Source organism: Pseudorca crassidens, chromosome 3 (genome assembly GCF_039906515.1).
Source record: "Pseudorca crassidens isolate mPseCra1 chromosome 3, mPseCra1.hap1, whole genome shotgun sequence".
Classification (NCBI taxonomy): domain Eukaryota; kingdom Metazoa; phylum Chordata; class Mammalia; order Artiodactyla; family Delphinidae; genus Pseudorca; species Pseudorca crassidens.
Window position 1 is genome coordinate 159,757,188 of NC_090298.1, and position 17,289 is coordinate 159,774,476.

The window sequence follows — 17,289 nt, forward strand, 5'->3', positions numbered from 1 at the left end:
AAAGAAATTCAACCAAAATAAACATTGTGTTACCATAACTTTTTTTTTTTTTTTTTGGCGGTACGCGGGCCTCTCATCGCTGTGGCCTCTGCCGTTGGCGGAGCACAGGCTCCGGACGCGCAGGCTCAGCGGCCATGGCTCACGGGCCCAGCCGCTCCGCGGCATGTGGGATCCTCCCGGACCGGGACACGAACCCGCGTCCCCTGCATCGGCAGGCGGACCCTCAACCACTGCGCCACCAGGGAAGCCCACCATAACTTTTTAATCAAAATGAATAAAAATGCATGATGAACAAAGTACCAACATTTTAAATAAAAATAGGATCTGATCCTGTACTTGGCACAAACTTTCCTCACTCTCCTCATCCTAATTCCGGCCCTGGTGATATCAAGTCACTTCAGTCCCTAAATACGTCAGGAGGCATCTTTAAGGAATAAGGTCATTCTCCTACATAGCTGCATTCACCTACCAAAACTAACAATCATTATTTAATATCTTTTAATAGACATTCCTACTTTTCCTAATTAGCCTGAAAACATTCCTAATTAGCTGTTTCTTTCAAACTAGGACCCAATCAAGATTTCTTCAAACATTACATTGCATTGGGTTGTTTTATCTATTTAGCCTCTAATATTCTAGAGCAGGAGTCAGCAAACCACAGCCTGCATGCCTGTTTTTTTAAAAATATTTATTATTTATTTAGGCTGTGCTGGGTCTTAGTTGTGTCACGCAGGATTCTTTTTTTTAGTTGCAGCATGTGGGCTTCTTAGTTGCCGCATGCTGACTCTTAACTGCGGCATGCAAGTGGGATCTAGTTCCCCGACCAGGGATCAAACCTGGGCCCCCTGCATTGGAAGCATGGAGACTTAACCACTGGACCACCAGGGAAGTCCCTGCATGCCTATTTTTGTAAATAAAGTTTTATTGGAACACAGCCATGCCCGTTCATTCGCATATTGCCTACAGCTGCTTTCATGCTACAGTGACAGAGAATGTATGGCCTCAAAGCCAAAAATATTTATAATCTGGCCCTTTATATTTATCTATATTATACACATTAATATTGTATTTATAGTATATAAGTGTTGTATAATAAGCATACATATTTGTATTATATATAACATTTATAATATTATTTTTATTATATATTTGTGTGTGTGTATATAAAAAGTTTTATTTATTTTTTTAATTTTTATTTTTTTAACATCTTTATTGGAGTATAATTGCTTTACAATGGTGTGTTAATTTCTGCTTTATAACACAGCGAATCAGCTATACATATACATATATCCCCATATCTTCTCCGTCTCGCGTCTCCCTCCCACCCTCCCTATCCCACTCCTCTAGGAGGTCACAAAGCACCGAGCTGATCTCCCTGTGCTATGTGGCTGCTTCCCACTAGCTATCTATTTTACATTTGGTAGTGTATATATGTCCACGCCACTCTCTCGTTTCGTCCCAGCTTACCCTTCCCCCTCCCGGTGTCCTCAAGTCCATTCTCTACGTCTGTGTCTTTATTCCTTTATTTATTTCTTTCTTTAAAATATAAAATATTTGCTATCTGCCAATCCTGGTCTTAAAAAGCTTGATTAGATTTAGGGTAAACATGTTTTTTAAGAGACTATTTTGGGGAGTAGTTTTAGGTTCACAGCAAAATTGAGTGGAAGGTACAGAGATTTCTCATATACCCCCTGCCCCTACACATGTGTAATTTCCCCCATTATCAACAGCCCTCACCAGAGCAATACATTTGTTACACTTGAAGAACATACATTGACACCTCATCATCACAAGGTAAACATTTTTTTTTTTTTTTTTTTTTTTGGCCGTTCGCGGGCCTCTCACTGTTGTGGCCTCTCCCGTTGCGGAGCACAGGCTCCGGATGCGCAGGCTCAGCGGCCATGGCTCACGGGCCCAGCCGCTCCGTGGCATGTGGGATCCTCCCGGACCGGGGCACGAACCCGTGTCCCCTGCATCGGCAGGCGGACTCTCAACCACTGCGCCACCAGAGAAGCCCGGTAAACAGTTTTGACAAGACTACTTCATCGGTTTGACGTGACTACTTCATAGGAGTATTAGTTAGCTATTGCTGCATAACAAATCACCTCAAAGTTAGCAGCTGAAAAGAGCAGCCATTTATTCTCACAGTGTCTGTGGATCAGGAGTCTGGGAACAGTGTGGCTGGGCTCTCTGTTCAGGGTTCACAAGGTGTCAGAGGGGCTAGGATCTCACAGTCAGGCTCAGAGCCCTGGTCCATGCTCCTTCATAACTGAGTTCCTTGCAACTGTAGGACTGTGGCTCTCAGCTCCCAGAAGCTGCCTCTTTCCAAAGGCAGATCATGACATGGCTGGTGCCTCCTTCAAGGCCAACAGGATCACACCTCTCTGCTGCTTCAAGGCTCTGAATTCCAGACTCTTTTAAAGGGTGCCCCTGGTTATGTCAGGCCCACCTAGCATAATCTGTCTTCTGATGAATTAAAAATCAACTCATTTGGGACCTTAAATACACCTGCAAATTCCCTTCACCTTTGCTGTGTAGCATAACCTAAATGTAAGCGTGACATCCATTACGTTCCCAGGCCCTCCCACACTCCAGGATGGGAGACAGGGCAGGGCACTCACACCAGGGCATGAGAATCTCCAGCAGCCTTCGAATTCTGCTAGAGCGCATGATTCTGGACTTGAGAGATTTTGATCCTAATGTTTGTCATCTGGGAAGACTTAGGTTAGTTCAAAATAAGATTTTTTGATCTTCTTAACTTTGCCAAAATACTGTCCAACAAAAGACCCACCTAAGGATCTTACCTTAATGCCATTAAATTAGACAAATGGTAAGGACATTTGTGTTCCAAATTTATCTAAACTCTCTAGCTAAACTGTCAACTCTAAGGTTTTCAATTTTTTTCTAATTTTTATTTAAAATTTTTTTAAATTATTTTTTATTTTTATACAAACCATTTTAACTTTTTAAATTGATGTATAGTTGATTTACAATGTTGTGTTAGTTTCAGGTGTACATCAAAGTGATTCATATATATATATATTCTTTTTCAAATTCTTTTCCATTATAGGTTATTACAAGATATTGACTATAGTTTCCTGTGCTATACAATAGGTCCTGTTGTTTATCTGTAACGTTTTCAATTTAATCTACGTAGATGAGAATAGTAAAGAAAAAAATTAGCTTAGCAACTTTTTATGCTTTATAAAAATGAGAATGAAAAGATGTATGTGTACTATTGCCCACATGTTGAACACACTCACTCATACACACAAACACGCACATATTCATGCATCCTTCAGAACTCGCACACGCCCAAGGTGGAATTGGCTTCTGGCTGTCCATTCTCCAAATTAGTGAGGGCTTCCTTTGACCCTGTGAGACCTAGTAAAAGAATGGAAAACTCAGTGATCCTCGTGGAAGGGGGGCCTTGTGTGAGGACCCTAGGGCGTATCAGAAGCCAACATGTGTCGTTGATTCTCAGGATAGGGACCGTTGCCAGGGGGTATTGGTGTGGAAAGGGCTGTCCAGACTCTGGTGGCTTCCAAATGCGGTTCAGGCCGCCTTAGCTGCTGTTCAGACAGGAATGCAGTGAAACTGAGCAGAATCCCTTTGTGGGCTGGGAGCTATGAATCCTCAATGCTTCCTTCCCCCCCACCCCCACATCCACCCAGCGCCACTTCCTCTCTGCTTTACCTTCTAAATATCCCTCCCTTCCACCCCCTTCTCTCCACCTCCTCTGCTCCCATCCTGGTCTAAACCACCATGATCCTTTGCCTGCCTAAATGATGAAACAGCCTCCCTGCACCCTCCCTGGCTCCCCTCCAATCACTTCCCTGCAGAACAGTCAGAGTACTTGCTTCCAACTTCAAAGCTGCTCAAACAGTTCCTTGTGCAGAACCCATGCGCAGCTTCTACCAGCACTAAATACCAAGACCAAAAGCCTTACCTCATCTCATAAGAATGAGTAGCCTGCCCCCTCTGTCCTTTCCATTCTTATTCTGCTCTCTCTCTCTCTCTCTTTCTCTCCTTCTTCCTCCCATTCATCTGCAGCCCAACAACACTGGTCTTTTTTTTTTTTTTTTTCCTTTTTTTTTAAGTTCTTCAAATGTGCCACACTCTTCCCCACCACAGGGCCTCTGCACAGCCATTCCCCCTGACTTTCATGGTGAACACCTACATATCCTTCAGAACTCAGCTAGAATGGAAAGTTTCCTCTGGGAAGCTGTTCTCATCCCCTGCTAGTCTGGGTTAAGTCCCTCTGGTGGCAGAAGGTATTTTCCAAAAATGGTCATGGCAATATTTCCTATCCTCCATGCTATTCCAGGACCTGGTCACTCACCACATTCTGGAGTCTGTCGGCCCTTCTCTTGAATTTGGGAGGGACTTTTTTTTTTTTTTTTCTTTTTGCGGTACGCGGGCCTCTCACTGTTGTGGCCTCTCCCGTTGCGGAGCACAGGCTCCGGACGCGCAGGCTCAGCGGCCATGGCTCACGGGCCCAGCCGCTCCGCGGCATGTGGGATCTTCCTGGACCAGGGTACGAACCCGTGTCCCCTGCATCGGCAGGCGGACTCTCAACCGCTGCGCCACCAGGGAAGCCTTCCTATCCTTCTTGAAAGACTGATGACTCTGTTAGGGTAAAAGCCTTGTCAGTTTTGTTCACCATACTACTCCTGACCCCTGGCAAATGATGCACTCATCGCCAATGGGCAGCCAACTCAGCTTTCCTGCACCTCTTCACCTATAAAAAGAGATATCAAATAAAGATGATGTGCAAGAGACTGTGGATGGCAGAGGAGAGGTCGGGTAGCTTCTTGAAAGAGAGGACATTGGGGTTGTAGTTTGCAGGATGTGTAGGCTGCTTTCTATGTAATGAAGAGATAGAACGGGGCTTTCGGCAAGGGAAATAATATGTGCTGATGTACGGGGCCAGGAAGCAGCCAAGCTAGGCAGACATTGACAGGAGGTTCTGCACAGAGAGAGGGCAGCTTGCTTGGGTGGAAAATTCTGCAGGAACAGGTTTCTAAGGGCCAGGTTTTTATTACCTTCAATGCTGCATGTAGGTGCTTAGATTTCATTCACAAGAAATAGGAAGATCTCGGAGATTTGGAAGCAGCTGTTGAATGATCACAGTTCTTGATAGCACTGGGACTGGAAAAACTGGTTAAGAGACTCCCGAACTGATCCAGTGGGGAAGTGATGGGATCAGGACTAGAGAAGTGAAGATAACAGGATCAGGACTGAGTCAAGAGCAATTTAGCAAAAGTTCACCCTAGGGCCCTGTATTAGGGTGCTGTGTGCCCATATCCCGTTGTTACATCAACCCTATAAAGCAGGGGTCCAGAACACTTTTTTAGTAAATATATCAGGCGTGTAGATCTTAGCATCTGTCGCAGCTATTCACCCTGCTGTTGTAGCACAAAGATAGCCGGAAATGACCGGTAAACGAGTGGGCGTGCCTGTGTTCCAGCAAAACTTTATTTTACAGACACCGAAATTTGCATTTCATAGAATTTTCACGTGTCACGGAATAGCCTTCTCCGATTTTTTCCAACTTTTAAAATTGTAAAAACCATTCTGAGCTTGCTTGTGGGGCCGGACAAAAGCAGGCAGCAGGTCTTGCTTTGCCCACACGTGGTATGTAAAGCGTTTTAGTAGCATTTCAGTTTTAAGGGTAAGATCCTACAGGGAACCTTCAAGAAGCCCCGCCTTCCCTGGCGTCACCAGGCCAAGCCCCTCAAGGGCGGGGCCAGCGCATGCGCGGCCGGGCCTCGGGCGGGGGCGGGGCGGGCCGCGGCTCCGACTTCCAACATGGCGCACGCTGGCGGCGGCGGCGGCGGCGGCGGCGGCCCCGCGGGCCGGGGGCTGAGCGGCGCCCGCTGGGGTCGCTCGGGCTCTGCGGGCCACGAGAAGCTGCCGGTGCACGTGAGTGGTGGGCCAGCCCTCGCTGGGAGACCCCTGTCGTCCAGCCCCCGCAGGCCGGCGCCCCCCACCGGGCCCCGCCCGGCCCTCGGCCTCCCCTCCGCGCGGCCCCGGACCCCCGACTCCCCACCTCCGCCCCTCGGATGCCCGGCCCGTCCCCCTCCCGCCGGGATCCCCGCTCCCGTCCCCTCCTCCGCGGACCGCGGCCCAGCTGGACCCTCCCCCCTCCCCTCAGGTGGAGGACGCCCTCACCTACCTGGACCAGGTGAAGATCCGCTTCGGCAGCGACCCTGCCACTTACAATGGTTTCCTGGAGATCATGAAGGAGTTCAAAAGCCAGAGGTACCAGCGGGGCCCCTACCCGTCCCGGAGGGCCACCCTGGGCCTCAGTCTCCCTGAGCGGGATGGGAGCCCCCAACTCCGGCTGCCCCTCAACAGGGTGACCCCTTGTGCAGGTTGTCGAACTTCTGGGAGCCTCAGTTCCTTCTTCCAAAAAACGAGACGGAAAGGTACCCCCTTGTGGAGCTGTTGCGGGGATTCCTGGAACGAGGGCAGTGATGGGGTGCGGCAAGTGAGGCAGTCGAGCAAGCACAGAGTCGGATCCTGTCTTTACTCAAAATGTTGATTTTTTAAAAGAATTTTGTTCGTTGGGGATTTTTAAAAATTATTTTCGATTTTTTTTCAAGCACTGCATGAAAATGTTATTTATCTTGATTGTCGAATATTGTCGCACTCTCTTAAATCTTATCCCCAAGGTGAGTGCCTCACTTGCCTCACCCCAGTGCCAGGCCTGCTTGGAAATAATGCGCATAAAATGCTTAGTAAGGAACCTGGCACTTAGAAGGCCTTTAAAACACATTAGCTGTATTCATAGGCACAGAATCAGGAGGGTTAGAGATAGACCGGGGACCTCCCGATAGATAGTGAGCTTGTTTGACAGGGGCTCACTGAGGCTTAGAGTGGGCCAGCGGTTTGCCCAGATCCACCTTAGGAGCAGAGACAGGACCAGAGCTCAGTCCCTCTGACTTAGATTCTAAAGTGTCACATCCCCACTGTGCTGCTTCCCCCTCTGAGGAAATACGGAAGGGCCCGCCTGGTTTCCTTCCACAAGCATGATGCTAAGACCTTGGCCCTGACTGAAGCCCTAAGGGAGACCCTGTCTCTCCCCTCAGATTCTTAGCAGCTTTCATACTTGCAGGGCCTTTGACATTTATACATTATAGTCACTTGCTGGGAACAACTCCTGTGTCATGGTCTCCTAATTCATGTGAAATGAATCTGTCTCCCCTTTAGAGGGCTTTAACCTTCTGTCACTGTATGGAACCCAGGACCTGCAGCTGGCTGTCCTGACATTTTCAGAACCTAGCACATGAGCTTGCAGTGTTTCGGGAGCCGTGCTGTGTACATCTTCTGTGGGTTTTGCCAGGAAGGCACAGGGAGCCCAGGCCCGGTTGCCTTGGCAGTGGATCGCCGTGGGCAGAATCACGCCAGTCACATTTGAGGGTGCTTCATTGTCTGTTGAGGAGCTCGTGCCATGGCACGGGTAAGGGAGGAGTCGATTCTGCTTTCAGTTTGCTTCCCGAGACGCTTCTGCCCACTCTCATTCTTCGTTCCAGCATCGATACTCCTGGAGTCATCCGACGAGTGTCGCAGCTCTTCCACGAACACCCTGACCTGATTGTTGGATTCAACGCTTTCCTCCCTCTCGGGTACAGAATAGACATTCCCAAGAACGGCAAGTTAAACATACAGTCGCCTCTGTCAAGCCAGGTATGCCGCTGCAGTGGTTTGAGTGATCTGGCCTTAGCACAGCCCACCGTGGTACTCAGATACGCAGGCCGGACAGCGTGGCTCGTGTATTTCACAGCTGGAAAGCTGGTGAAGAGCCAATCTTTTTCTTAAAATGCGTCTAGCAGAAATCAGAATAGATTGAAACACCTACATAGGCAACCTCTGCATCCCAAACTGATCCTTTTGGCGTATTTAAATCAAGAGCGGATGTGTCTGTGTGTGTCAGGGAGGCATTCTCCTGACACAGTTGTACGTCCAGTCAAAATAATTGCGTCCACAGTCACGGAGGTCTTGGTTTGAGGCTCTCCCCCCGAGCGCACTAGGCAGGCCACGCTTGTAGTTGGGCCTGTGGTCCCTCTGATCACCCTCGGTGCCACCCACAGAATAAAGCGGTGGAGATGCATGTGTGACTAGACACGTTTATTGTTGCTGTGCTTCATTCACCTGCCAGCAGGATCACTGACCGAGCTCAGGCTTGTGGCTTTGGTCCCTTCTTTCTCGAGTGACAGGTTGCTGCCTCTTCTATCTATGCAGTCCCTTCTTGTGTTTGCTCACCAGATCCCCTGAGAAAAAGAAAGCCTGTTTGAGCTTTACTTTTATAAGGTAACGGTTGTCTTTTTCTCTCCTCGGCCCTGTTGCCATTTAGGGCATAACCCTTTGCTGCGGGGGTGCTGTCTAGGGCATTGTGGGGTGTTCAGCCGCATCCCTGGCCTCCACCCGCTAGGCCCTCACCCAGTCAAGACAGCCAAAAATGTCTCTAGACATAGCCAAGTGTCTCCTGGGAGCAAAAATCACAGCATTGAGAAGTGCTGGTGTAAGTGAATGAGCTCTTTCAACCTCCTCCATCTTGCCCCAGGGGTTTTTGCAGGGAAGGCAAAAATCTACTCTGGATGCATTTTGTAGGTTTCTCCTCTGATGATAAAGGAGACTGTAGTTTCCTATCAATTAGGGAGTCAGGATTTGAAAAGAGAGCAGTGAGAGGCAATGTGGCAGTGGCTGGTCCCTCTCCGAGGGGGGCTGGCACATAAATTCTGCCTTTTCTCTGCACAAGGCAACCTCCACCGTCAGAACATTGTCTCATTAAAGCCGAGGAGTGCACCTCAGTTTTAAAAAGGAACTTGGAAGCCTTCGGCTACTGAATTCCAAAAGCTTCCATTTCATGTTTGCAAATGGAGCCCCAGGAGCCAGAGGTAGCGCTCCTTCCTCCAGATGATAAAAGCCTTAGCGGAGATTAATCTTCAGAACAGTCATGGCTAGGGGAGAAAAGCAAGCTCGTTTGCAGGAGCGTGTGCAGGAGCACTTTGCTGAATCTGAAGCGCTGCGTAAACACTGGGTGTCATTACCATCACTTGTTAAGAAAGAGCTGGAATCCAAGGCCTAAATTGCACTCCACGTGTGGAATTCGCCTTCTCAAGCCCTGTTGGAGTAACTGCTCTTGGGGCTGGATCTCCACATGAGCCTCACCTTCCCTTAAGTAGCCAGAAGGCCCCTGCTGCTCCACACACAGCTTCAAGGACTATTGGAGAGACAAGGAGACCGGGCCAGTCTTGTCCGCCCCTAGGGGATTTTGTGACTGCAGGTCTGTTAACTTGAAGACGGGCTTGATGAGAACTTTCCCTTGATAGCTGCCTACCAGGGCTTTATGGTCTCGCTGCAGCCTGGAAACAGCCATATGTAGGACCCCTTCCTCAGGGGGAGAGGTACGTGTCCTTCGTTCCCTCGGGACACGTGCCACCCACGTGGTTTAAGTCACATCCACGGACCTGCCACGTTTCCAGTCCTGCTTCACACCAGGCGCAAACGCAATGTCTTCTCACCTTCCTAGAGTCCCTCCGAATCCACAGTAGAACTTTATGGGGCTCCCTACTCGCCAGTGCCCTGGTGATTTTTTTTAAATTGGTTTTTCTGGCTTCACTATTTTGAAGTATAGCTCCGTGTGTGTGTGTGTGTGTGTGTGTTTCCAGTTTTCATCTCATCATGTATCCTGTCAACTATAGACAAGGAGGGAATAGTTCTTAGATGCTGAGGAAGATAAATAAGTCCTAGCCTGTGGGGAGCCTTTTGTGCAGGGTTTCTCAGCCTTGGCACTGCCGCCACTGGGCCCAGATCGTTCTTCCTTGTGGGGGCATTTTGTGCTCTGTAGGGTGTTGAGCAGCATCCCTGGCCTCCACCCACCTGATACCAGGAGCGCCCCCTCCCCCAGGATGACAACCTGAAATGTCTCTAGACATTGCCACGTGTCCCCTGGGGGGCAGAATCGCCCCAGTTGAGAACACTGATCTAAAGGGAAGATAGACATGTGCCATGATGTGGGAAGTGTGGCCAGAGAGGGGCCGGGGACCGTGGCAGGAAGAACGTCCCCCTGAATCAACATCTTTTAGGATCTGGTTGGCCTTAGTTGTAACGCCACCTCCTCAGAGAGTCCTCCACTCCCATCCCCAAGTCATTTTCACAGCACCCCGTTTTATATACTTCAAAATAACATAGCAAAGCTAAGAAATAGAAAATCCACTGTTTCTTGTTGGTTTGCCTTCCCTGGCAGACTGAGTCCTCCAGATTAGACAGGAGGGCTACGTCTGTCTTGTTCACGACTGTCCCTGTTCCGGGACGTCAGAGGGACGGGACACTGGATGTCGGTGGGAAAGTGATGAATCTTGGCTGCTGGGTCTTGTTCAGGGTGGACCCTGCCTCTTGGGGCCGGCCTTCTTGTGCTTGGCTGGGACGACGGCTGCTTGGATGATAAGTAAAGAGATAAACCTTGAGGTGCAGCTTGTAATTTAGTGACCCCTTTACGTTCAAAGGGAAGCCGGCTGTCTTCCCTTTGGGAAGGGTCATTCGAAGTTCAGTCAGTTCCTGGGAGGTTGCCTCTCGTGTTTGTCTTAGTCACCCATGGAGCAGGTGTAGGCCACCTCCTCTGTGCCAGGCGCTGAGGTTTGTTCAGAGTCCTGGCTCTCAGGGTGCTTGCATGGTTGAGGTGGGGACTCACGTGAGACACATATGGACAGATGTGAAGTACAGGAGGGAGTCCAGTGCTGCAGGTGACAGACAGCAGGGGCCAGGCCTTGGGAGGTGCCGTGGGCAGAGGCTGAGTGAGGGGAGCAGGAGCCATGCCTGTGGCCCCCCGGGGAGTCTTCCTGGTGGGGACATAGAGGCCTGAGGTGGGAACGAGTGGGTGTGCCTGAGAGACAGCCAGGAAGCTGGTGCGGTCAGAGCCTGAAGCAGAGAGTGTAGGAGAGAGAGCCAGGCGTGTGGGAAGCCAAGGGAAAGTTCTGGAAAGGCTTCTCTGGCTGCTGTGCCAGAAGTGGACTGAGGGGGCAAGAGCGGATCTGGGAGGCTAGGGAGGGGCGTGGGAACCAGTTGGAGTGGACGGTGATGTGGGCCAGGGGTGGGTGTCAGTGAAAGCGAGAAAAATCAGTGAGATCACCAGGGGTGATTCCGGGATGCCTGAGTCTCTGGGTGAAGGCAGCACCTGCTGGGATGACATGGGGGTGGGCCGGGGGGCTGTTCTGTGTTTGGAAAGTCCATCTGAGGCATGTCTTAAATATCTGGGTGGGGCTGTATATGGGCACTCAGATGGACAAGTCGGCCATGTAGGGCGCTTATCAGTATCTAGGAGGCGTTTCTAACTGTGTCTGGTTGAGGCCACCCACAGCAGGCAGAGAAGACAAAAGCATGGATTGTTCTAGAAAGTTTAGACCAAGGGTTGGCAAACTGTGGCCCAGGGAACAAAGCCAGCTTATTTTTGTATGGCTGGTCATTTTTACATCTTTCAGATTACTTAAAAATTTTTTTTAAATTGTGGTGATATTTACGTAACATAAAATTCATCATTATGACCATTTTAAAGTGTCCAATTCAGTGGCTGTTAGTGTATTCACAATACCATGCAACCACCACTACTAATCCCAGAACATTTCTATGACCCCAAAAAGAAACGGTACTTCCCAATTCTGCCCCCACCCAACCAGCCCCTGGCAACCACTAATCCACTTTCTGTCTCTGTAGAGTTTCCTGTTCAGGATACTTAATATAAATGGAATCATATACTATATGTCCTTTCGTGTCTGGGCTTCCTTCTCTCAGCATGTTTTCGAGGTTCATCCATGTTATACCAGAGCATCATTCCTTTTTAAGGCTGTATAATATTCCACTGCAGGTATGGACCGCATTTTGGTCATCTGTTCATCAGCTGATGGACAGACACCTAGGTTTTTTCCACCTTCCGGCGATTGTGAACACTGCTGCTGTGAACCTGCATGTACAAGGATTTGTTTGAACACCTGTCTTTGGTTCTGTGGGTGGATACCTAGGAGTGGAATTGCTCAGTCACCTAGTGACCATGTTTAACTTACTAAAGAATCGCCAGACTGTTTGCCACAGCAGTTGCACCATTACTGTCCGGCCTTTTGCCGAGCCCTGGTCTCCAGGGGTGCTTCTCCCATCTTGTCACCGTGACTCACTCCAGGGAATTGGAAGAGGCACATGGTGCTTGAGAATGCCCCCTCGCAGTGGTGGGGAGGGAGCTCCCCACAGCCTCCTCTGAAGCAAACCTCGGCTCCGAGGCTGCTCAAGGGCTGCTCCCTTCCCCCTGCCCCTGTCCAACTCCTTCCAGCTCCTTCTGCCGCCAAGCCTGTGTACCATGAAGGAACATGAGCACGGACTTCTGTGAGCTTAAGCAAAGGTAATCAGGAACAGCGTCCCCGAAGTGTCATAGAACAAATTCTAGTGCCAGGGAGAAACGGTGCTTAGAGTTGTGACTGCTCTGGATCTTTCGTGTCTGTGTTCCTCGGCTCAGACTTCCTAGAGTTGCCTCTACACCCGCTGTCATGGGCTGAATTGTGCCCCCACCCCCAAATTCATATCTTGAAGTTCTAACCCTCAGTATCTCAGAATGTGACTGTATTTGGAGATGGGGTCTTTACAGAGATAATTTAGGCAAAATGAGGCCATTAGGATGGGCCTCAATCCAGTCTGACGGGTGTCCTTATAAGGAGAGGAAATTAGGACACAAGGAGAGATCCCAGGGATATGTGTGCACAGAGGAACGACCCTGTGAGGACACAGCGAGAAGACACCCGTCTACCAGCCAAGAGGCCTCAGGAGATACCAACCCTGCTGGCACCTTGATCTTGGACTTCCAGCCTCCAGAACTTCAAGGAAATAAACGTCTGTCGCTGACGCTGCCCAGTCTGTGGTATTTGTTGTGGCAGCCCCAGCACGCTAGTAGACCCACTCAGGTACCTGTGGGTGTGCCTGGCGGAGGTGTCTGTTGTGATGACAGTTCTGCAGCAGTGGGCAGCAGTGTGCCCGGTGTCCCCTGGAGTCTAGGGTCAGCTGTGGGTGCCAGAGGCGGTGCCAGGCGCCACAGGGGATTTTATCCTTCATCGGTCCATCTGATCATCCCCAACAGTGGATGAAGCCCACTCTGTTCCAAGCACTGTTCCAGGCACTGAGGATATAGCATTGACCAAAATAGAATCCCTGCCCTCCTGGAGTTTGCCTTCTGATCAGGGCTGGGGAGAGAATAAAATAAGTAAAATATGTTTCCTATAGGAAGGTGATATGTGCTGTGGAGAAAAACAGAGCAAGAAAGGGGCTCAGAGTGCTGGGAGATAAGGGTCATTTTATTTTGGTGCAGGATGGTTCTGGAAGACTCGCTGAAAGGTGGTGTGTTAGCAAAGACCTAAAGCTGAACCCGAAGGATCCCAGCCTGCCCGAGACCCAGTTGGGGACCTGCAGGATGCCCAGCCGTGGTCAGTGGCAGAGGGAGGCCGCCCTCAGGACCACACACAAAATTCCAGTTTAGAAGCATAAAGATCACCTCCTTTGCGGGGTGGTCCTGTCCCACTGTGCATTAAGATTCCGACTTCCCAGGAGAGAGGTGTATGTCTGTTGTTCATTTTTATTGGTACTGACAGAAAAGCACATCAGTGGAGAGCATGCTTGATGACTGCTCAGGGCCCATCTCTCTTCTCTCAAGTGACTCGCCCCAGGCCTAGCACCAAAAGTCCCGCAGCCCTGGGCAACCTGGACAGTGGGCCCCCCTCACCTGCAGGGTCCCAGTCTCATGCCTGCTGACAGCTGGTGCTTTCACACCTGAAAACAGTCTTGCTGAAATGGGCTGGCCAGAGGTGTGGGAAGACTTTACTCTGCTCCAAAAAGGATTAAACAATCCACTCTTTGTAAATCTCTCCCGAATGCTAATTTCTCCAAGTGTATCGAGTGTGCCTCTCAGGTTCATGTTCTTTGAATCTGTTGGAAGGATCAGGCAGACATGAGTTCGTGAGACTCTCCCAGGAGCGCTCAGGCACTCAGAACGCCGAGGTGGGGCTGTCTCTGGGGGCCCCCTCCCTGCTTCTCTCTCTCCAGGCCCCCAGAAGTAACCTTTTTCTGCGTCGACGTAAAAAACTTGGCTCTGTGCTAAGTTTTGCCTGTTCTTGCACACTGTGGCTCAGTCTGGTGTTTCTCACAATCTGTTCCCGGTGCCGGGCCCAACAGTAACTCACTGTTGTACTGTTGTCAGGAGAATTCACACAACCACAGCGACTGTACAGAGAACGTCAAGCAGCAGATGCTATATAAGGAGGACAAACCGCAGGTGCCCTTGGAGTCAGATTCTGTGGAATTCAACAACGCCATCAGCTACGTGAACAAGATTAAGACCCGCTTTCTAGATCACCCAGAAATCTACAGGTCATTCCTGGAGATACTGCACACTTACCAGGTAAGAAGCCGTAGGTCACACTTCTTTGTGGGTGTTTGTGGCATCATCCAGTATCAGGTGCATTGGAAACATTCAGATTTTCTAATCTGAATTCATGAAATCCTGGAAAATTCTGATTAGCTCTTTTTTTTTTAGCATTAATCTTTTTTTTTTTTTTTACCGTGGTAAAATATATATAAATACAAAACTTAACCAACTTTAAGTGTACCATTCAGTGGCATTAAGTACATTCACGTTGTTGCACAGCCATCACCATCATCCATTTCCAGAACTTCTTCATCTTCTTCACCTGAAACTCTGTCCCCATGAAACACTAACTGCCCCTTCCTCATTTCCCCCAGCTCCTGGCGCCCACCCTTCTGTCAGTACTTTCTGTCTCTATGAATCTGACTCCGATAGGGACCTCCTAGGGGTGGAATTGTACAGTATTTGTGCTCTGTGCCTGGCTTGTTTCACTTAGCGTAATGCCCTGAAGGTCCATCTGTACCGTAGCATGTGTCAGAATGGCCTTCTTTTTAAGGCTGAGTAATATTCCATTGTACGGCTACGCCTTATTTTCTTTATCCATTCATCCATCAGCAGACACTTGGGTTGCTCCCACATTCTGGCTATTGTGAATAATGCTGCTGTGAACGTGGATGTACCTGTTGGAGTTCTGTTTAGGTTTGATTTTAATTTGCCCCTTGAGGCCCCTCTGCACCCTCAATAGGAAACACACATTAGAGGATTAAAGAAGAACCCAAGAAGATAGTTTTCTTTTTATAAGATGGCTTAGTTATTGTTTAGACAATAAACTACCCTTTATTTATGCTGATTACAACCGGGCTTTGTGCCAGGTGCTGGGTCGGCAGGGATGAATGGTTGCTGTTGCTTAGGAGTTCAGTTTAGACGTGGAGGAAACTTGGAAATGATTAGGGTGGACTGGAAGGACTGTGTGTAGGACAGGTGTGTCAGGGTTGAGGGCTGCTGACCCCATAGCGGGTTACGGAGAGGATACTCAGGTTGAATCTTGGCAAATCAGTCAGAACCGTCAGTCAAAAGGTGGACTCTCGGTGCTGGGATTGGCCTGTGCAAAGGCCCAGGGGCCAGAACAGGCAGCTGGCTTCAGGGGACTTAGCAGGAAGTGTAGGCAGGCGGGTGGCAAGGAACATCTGTGTCATGCAAGGAGTTCGGATGTCATCCTCACCCAGACATGGAGTTTCTGATGCCTTTTATTTTTCTAAGCAGCAGAACCCACTTTTGAAAATGAAATCTTCTGCACATCCTTGATAAGTGAAATTAAAACATGGGATTCTTTTTAGCATAAATGTTTAGGATCAGATTGATAGCATTTGCTCCCTGTAAACGCACTGGAACTGTTTCAATACTCTAAACGTGTGTGGGCAGTGGTCCCAGTGACATGCTTGGTCCTGTCAGGCTCATGTCCAGTGTCTGCACGGTCCTTGTACGGCATTGAGAACTTCCTGCTTCTCACAGATAAGTGGTTGCAAGTGGCAGCTGTGAACATCAGTCTGTGTGGAGGGGTGATGTTGTGATCATGGGGGTTTATGGGCTCTTCACAGATTCCGTGGGGTCACCACATCTCAGGGGCTGGGAGGATCGTTAGAGGGAAGGCCAGCAGGTATCTGTTGTGTTGATGGGAATGGGGGGGGGAGTGGTTTGTTGGCGTGTAGAGAAGTGAAAGTGACTTATCCAAGGTCCTAGCAAAGGGCCACGGGTTGATTTGGAGAAAGCGTGAGGAAGGAAGTACGGCTCAGTGTTCCCCAGTCAGAGCCACAGGGAGTTGGTTGAAATGCAAGCTGCCTGGGCCTCCCCTCAGAGTTGCTACCCCAGGTCCTGCCCAGCATCTGCTTTTTGAACAAGCCCCCTGGCGACTCTCAGGTTGCCTGTTTCTTCAAAAGGAGCTGGAAATCTGTATCTCTGTGTGAGTTCTTCCTGATTTTCGAACATCGATGCGGATTTTTAAAAGACACTGTGAGGCCAAAGCAGCAGCTCTAGGGCCATACGTTACTGTTTTTTATCTCTGTTGGGCCTCAAGTCAGACCTTAGCTGTGCCCCCTGCCCCCTCAGAGCCCTTTGCCTCACCTCCCGGAACCTCGGGGTTCTAATCCATAAAACGGCTACAGCGCTGTGGGTGCTGACCCCAGTTAAATATGGTTAACCGAGGTCACTGACGCAAGCACAGTGCTTACCTCAGGTCAGCCATGGGCAACTGTTCCCTTTATACAACTTCGAACATCTGTCGTGTGCCTGGATGAGCACAGCCAGTTCTGCCCTGATGTCCCCCAAAATGACCGTGCTTTGCAAATAAATGCTCACCAACCACAGGTCTTATGGAAAAACGGGATCAGAGCGTGAGACTCAAAAACTGTGTCAGCAACACATTAAAAAAGATAGGCACCTACTTGAAGCCGGTAGCGCCGTTGTACGCGCATTAAATGGCTAAGCATGTTGTGAATGTTGCAGCACGTCCGGCACTTGACCTTGGGAAAGACCTGAGTGTCATGTGTAGACATGGGTGTGGAAAGGTTGCAGCCTGCGGGTCACTGAGGTACCAGGAGCAGGTTTCCTAAAATGGGATGGGTTGTCACCCCAGAGGAGGGTCAGGCAGAGTGGCTCTATCAGCTGAGGGAGCGATGTTGGGGGCGTGTGTATGTCGGGGGTCGTGTATTACCAGGTGGCTTGGCTCAGCTGAGTGCACTTTTCCACATTCACCCCATGTTGCTCCTGGACAAAATCCTGCCTCAGCAAATGCAGAATCCATACCACGCTCAAATCATTCCCTAGTCCGTGTCCCAAACAGATCTGTGTTCAAAACAGGTGTTAGAGCAGAACTGACTCTCTCTGCAGGA

General features: G+C 49.5%; 1 protein-coding gene across 2 annotated transcripts in view; it reads left to right on the plus strand.

The window, feature by feature from the left end:
- The first annotated feature begins 5,778 nt into the window (after nt 1-5,778).
- Nucleotides 5,779-17,289, plus strand: part of SIN3B (SIN3 transcription regulator family member B) — a 37,344-nt gene continuing 25,833 nt past the window's right edge. Inside the window, exons 1-5 of one of the 2 annotated variants that reach the window (XM_067733122.1) lie at nt 5,779-5,925; nt 6,158-6,264; nt 6,378-6,431; nt 7,539-7,692; nt 14,237-14,437. In XM_067733122.1, the coding sequence (XP_067589223.1) occupies nt 5,812-5,925; nt 6,158-6,264; nt 6,378-6,431; nt 7,539-7,692; nt 14,237-14,437 (630 nt within the window). In that variant the 5' untranslated portion in view covers nt 5,779-5,811. The remainder of the gene's footprint in view (nt 5,926-6,157; nt 6,265-6,377; nt 6,432-7,538; nt 7,693-14,236; nt 14,438-17,289) is intronic. The other variant, XM_067733123.1, reaches the window with a different exon arrangement.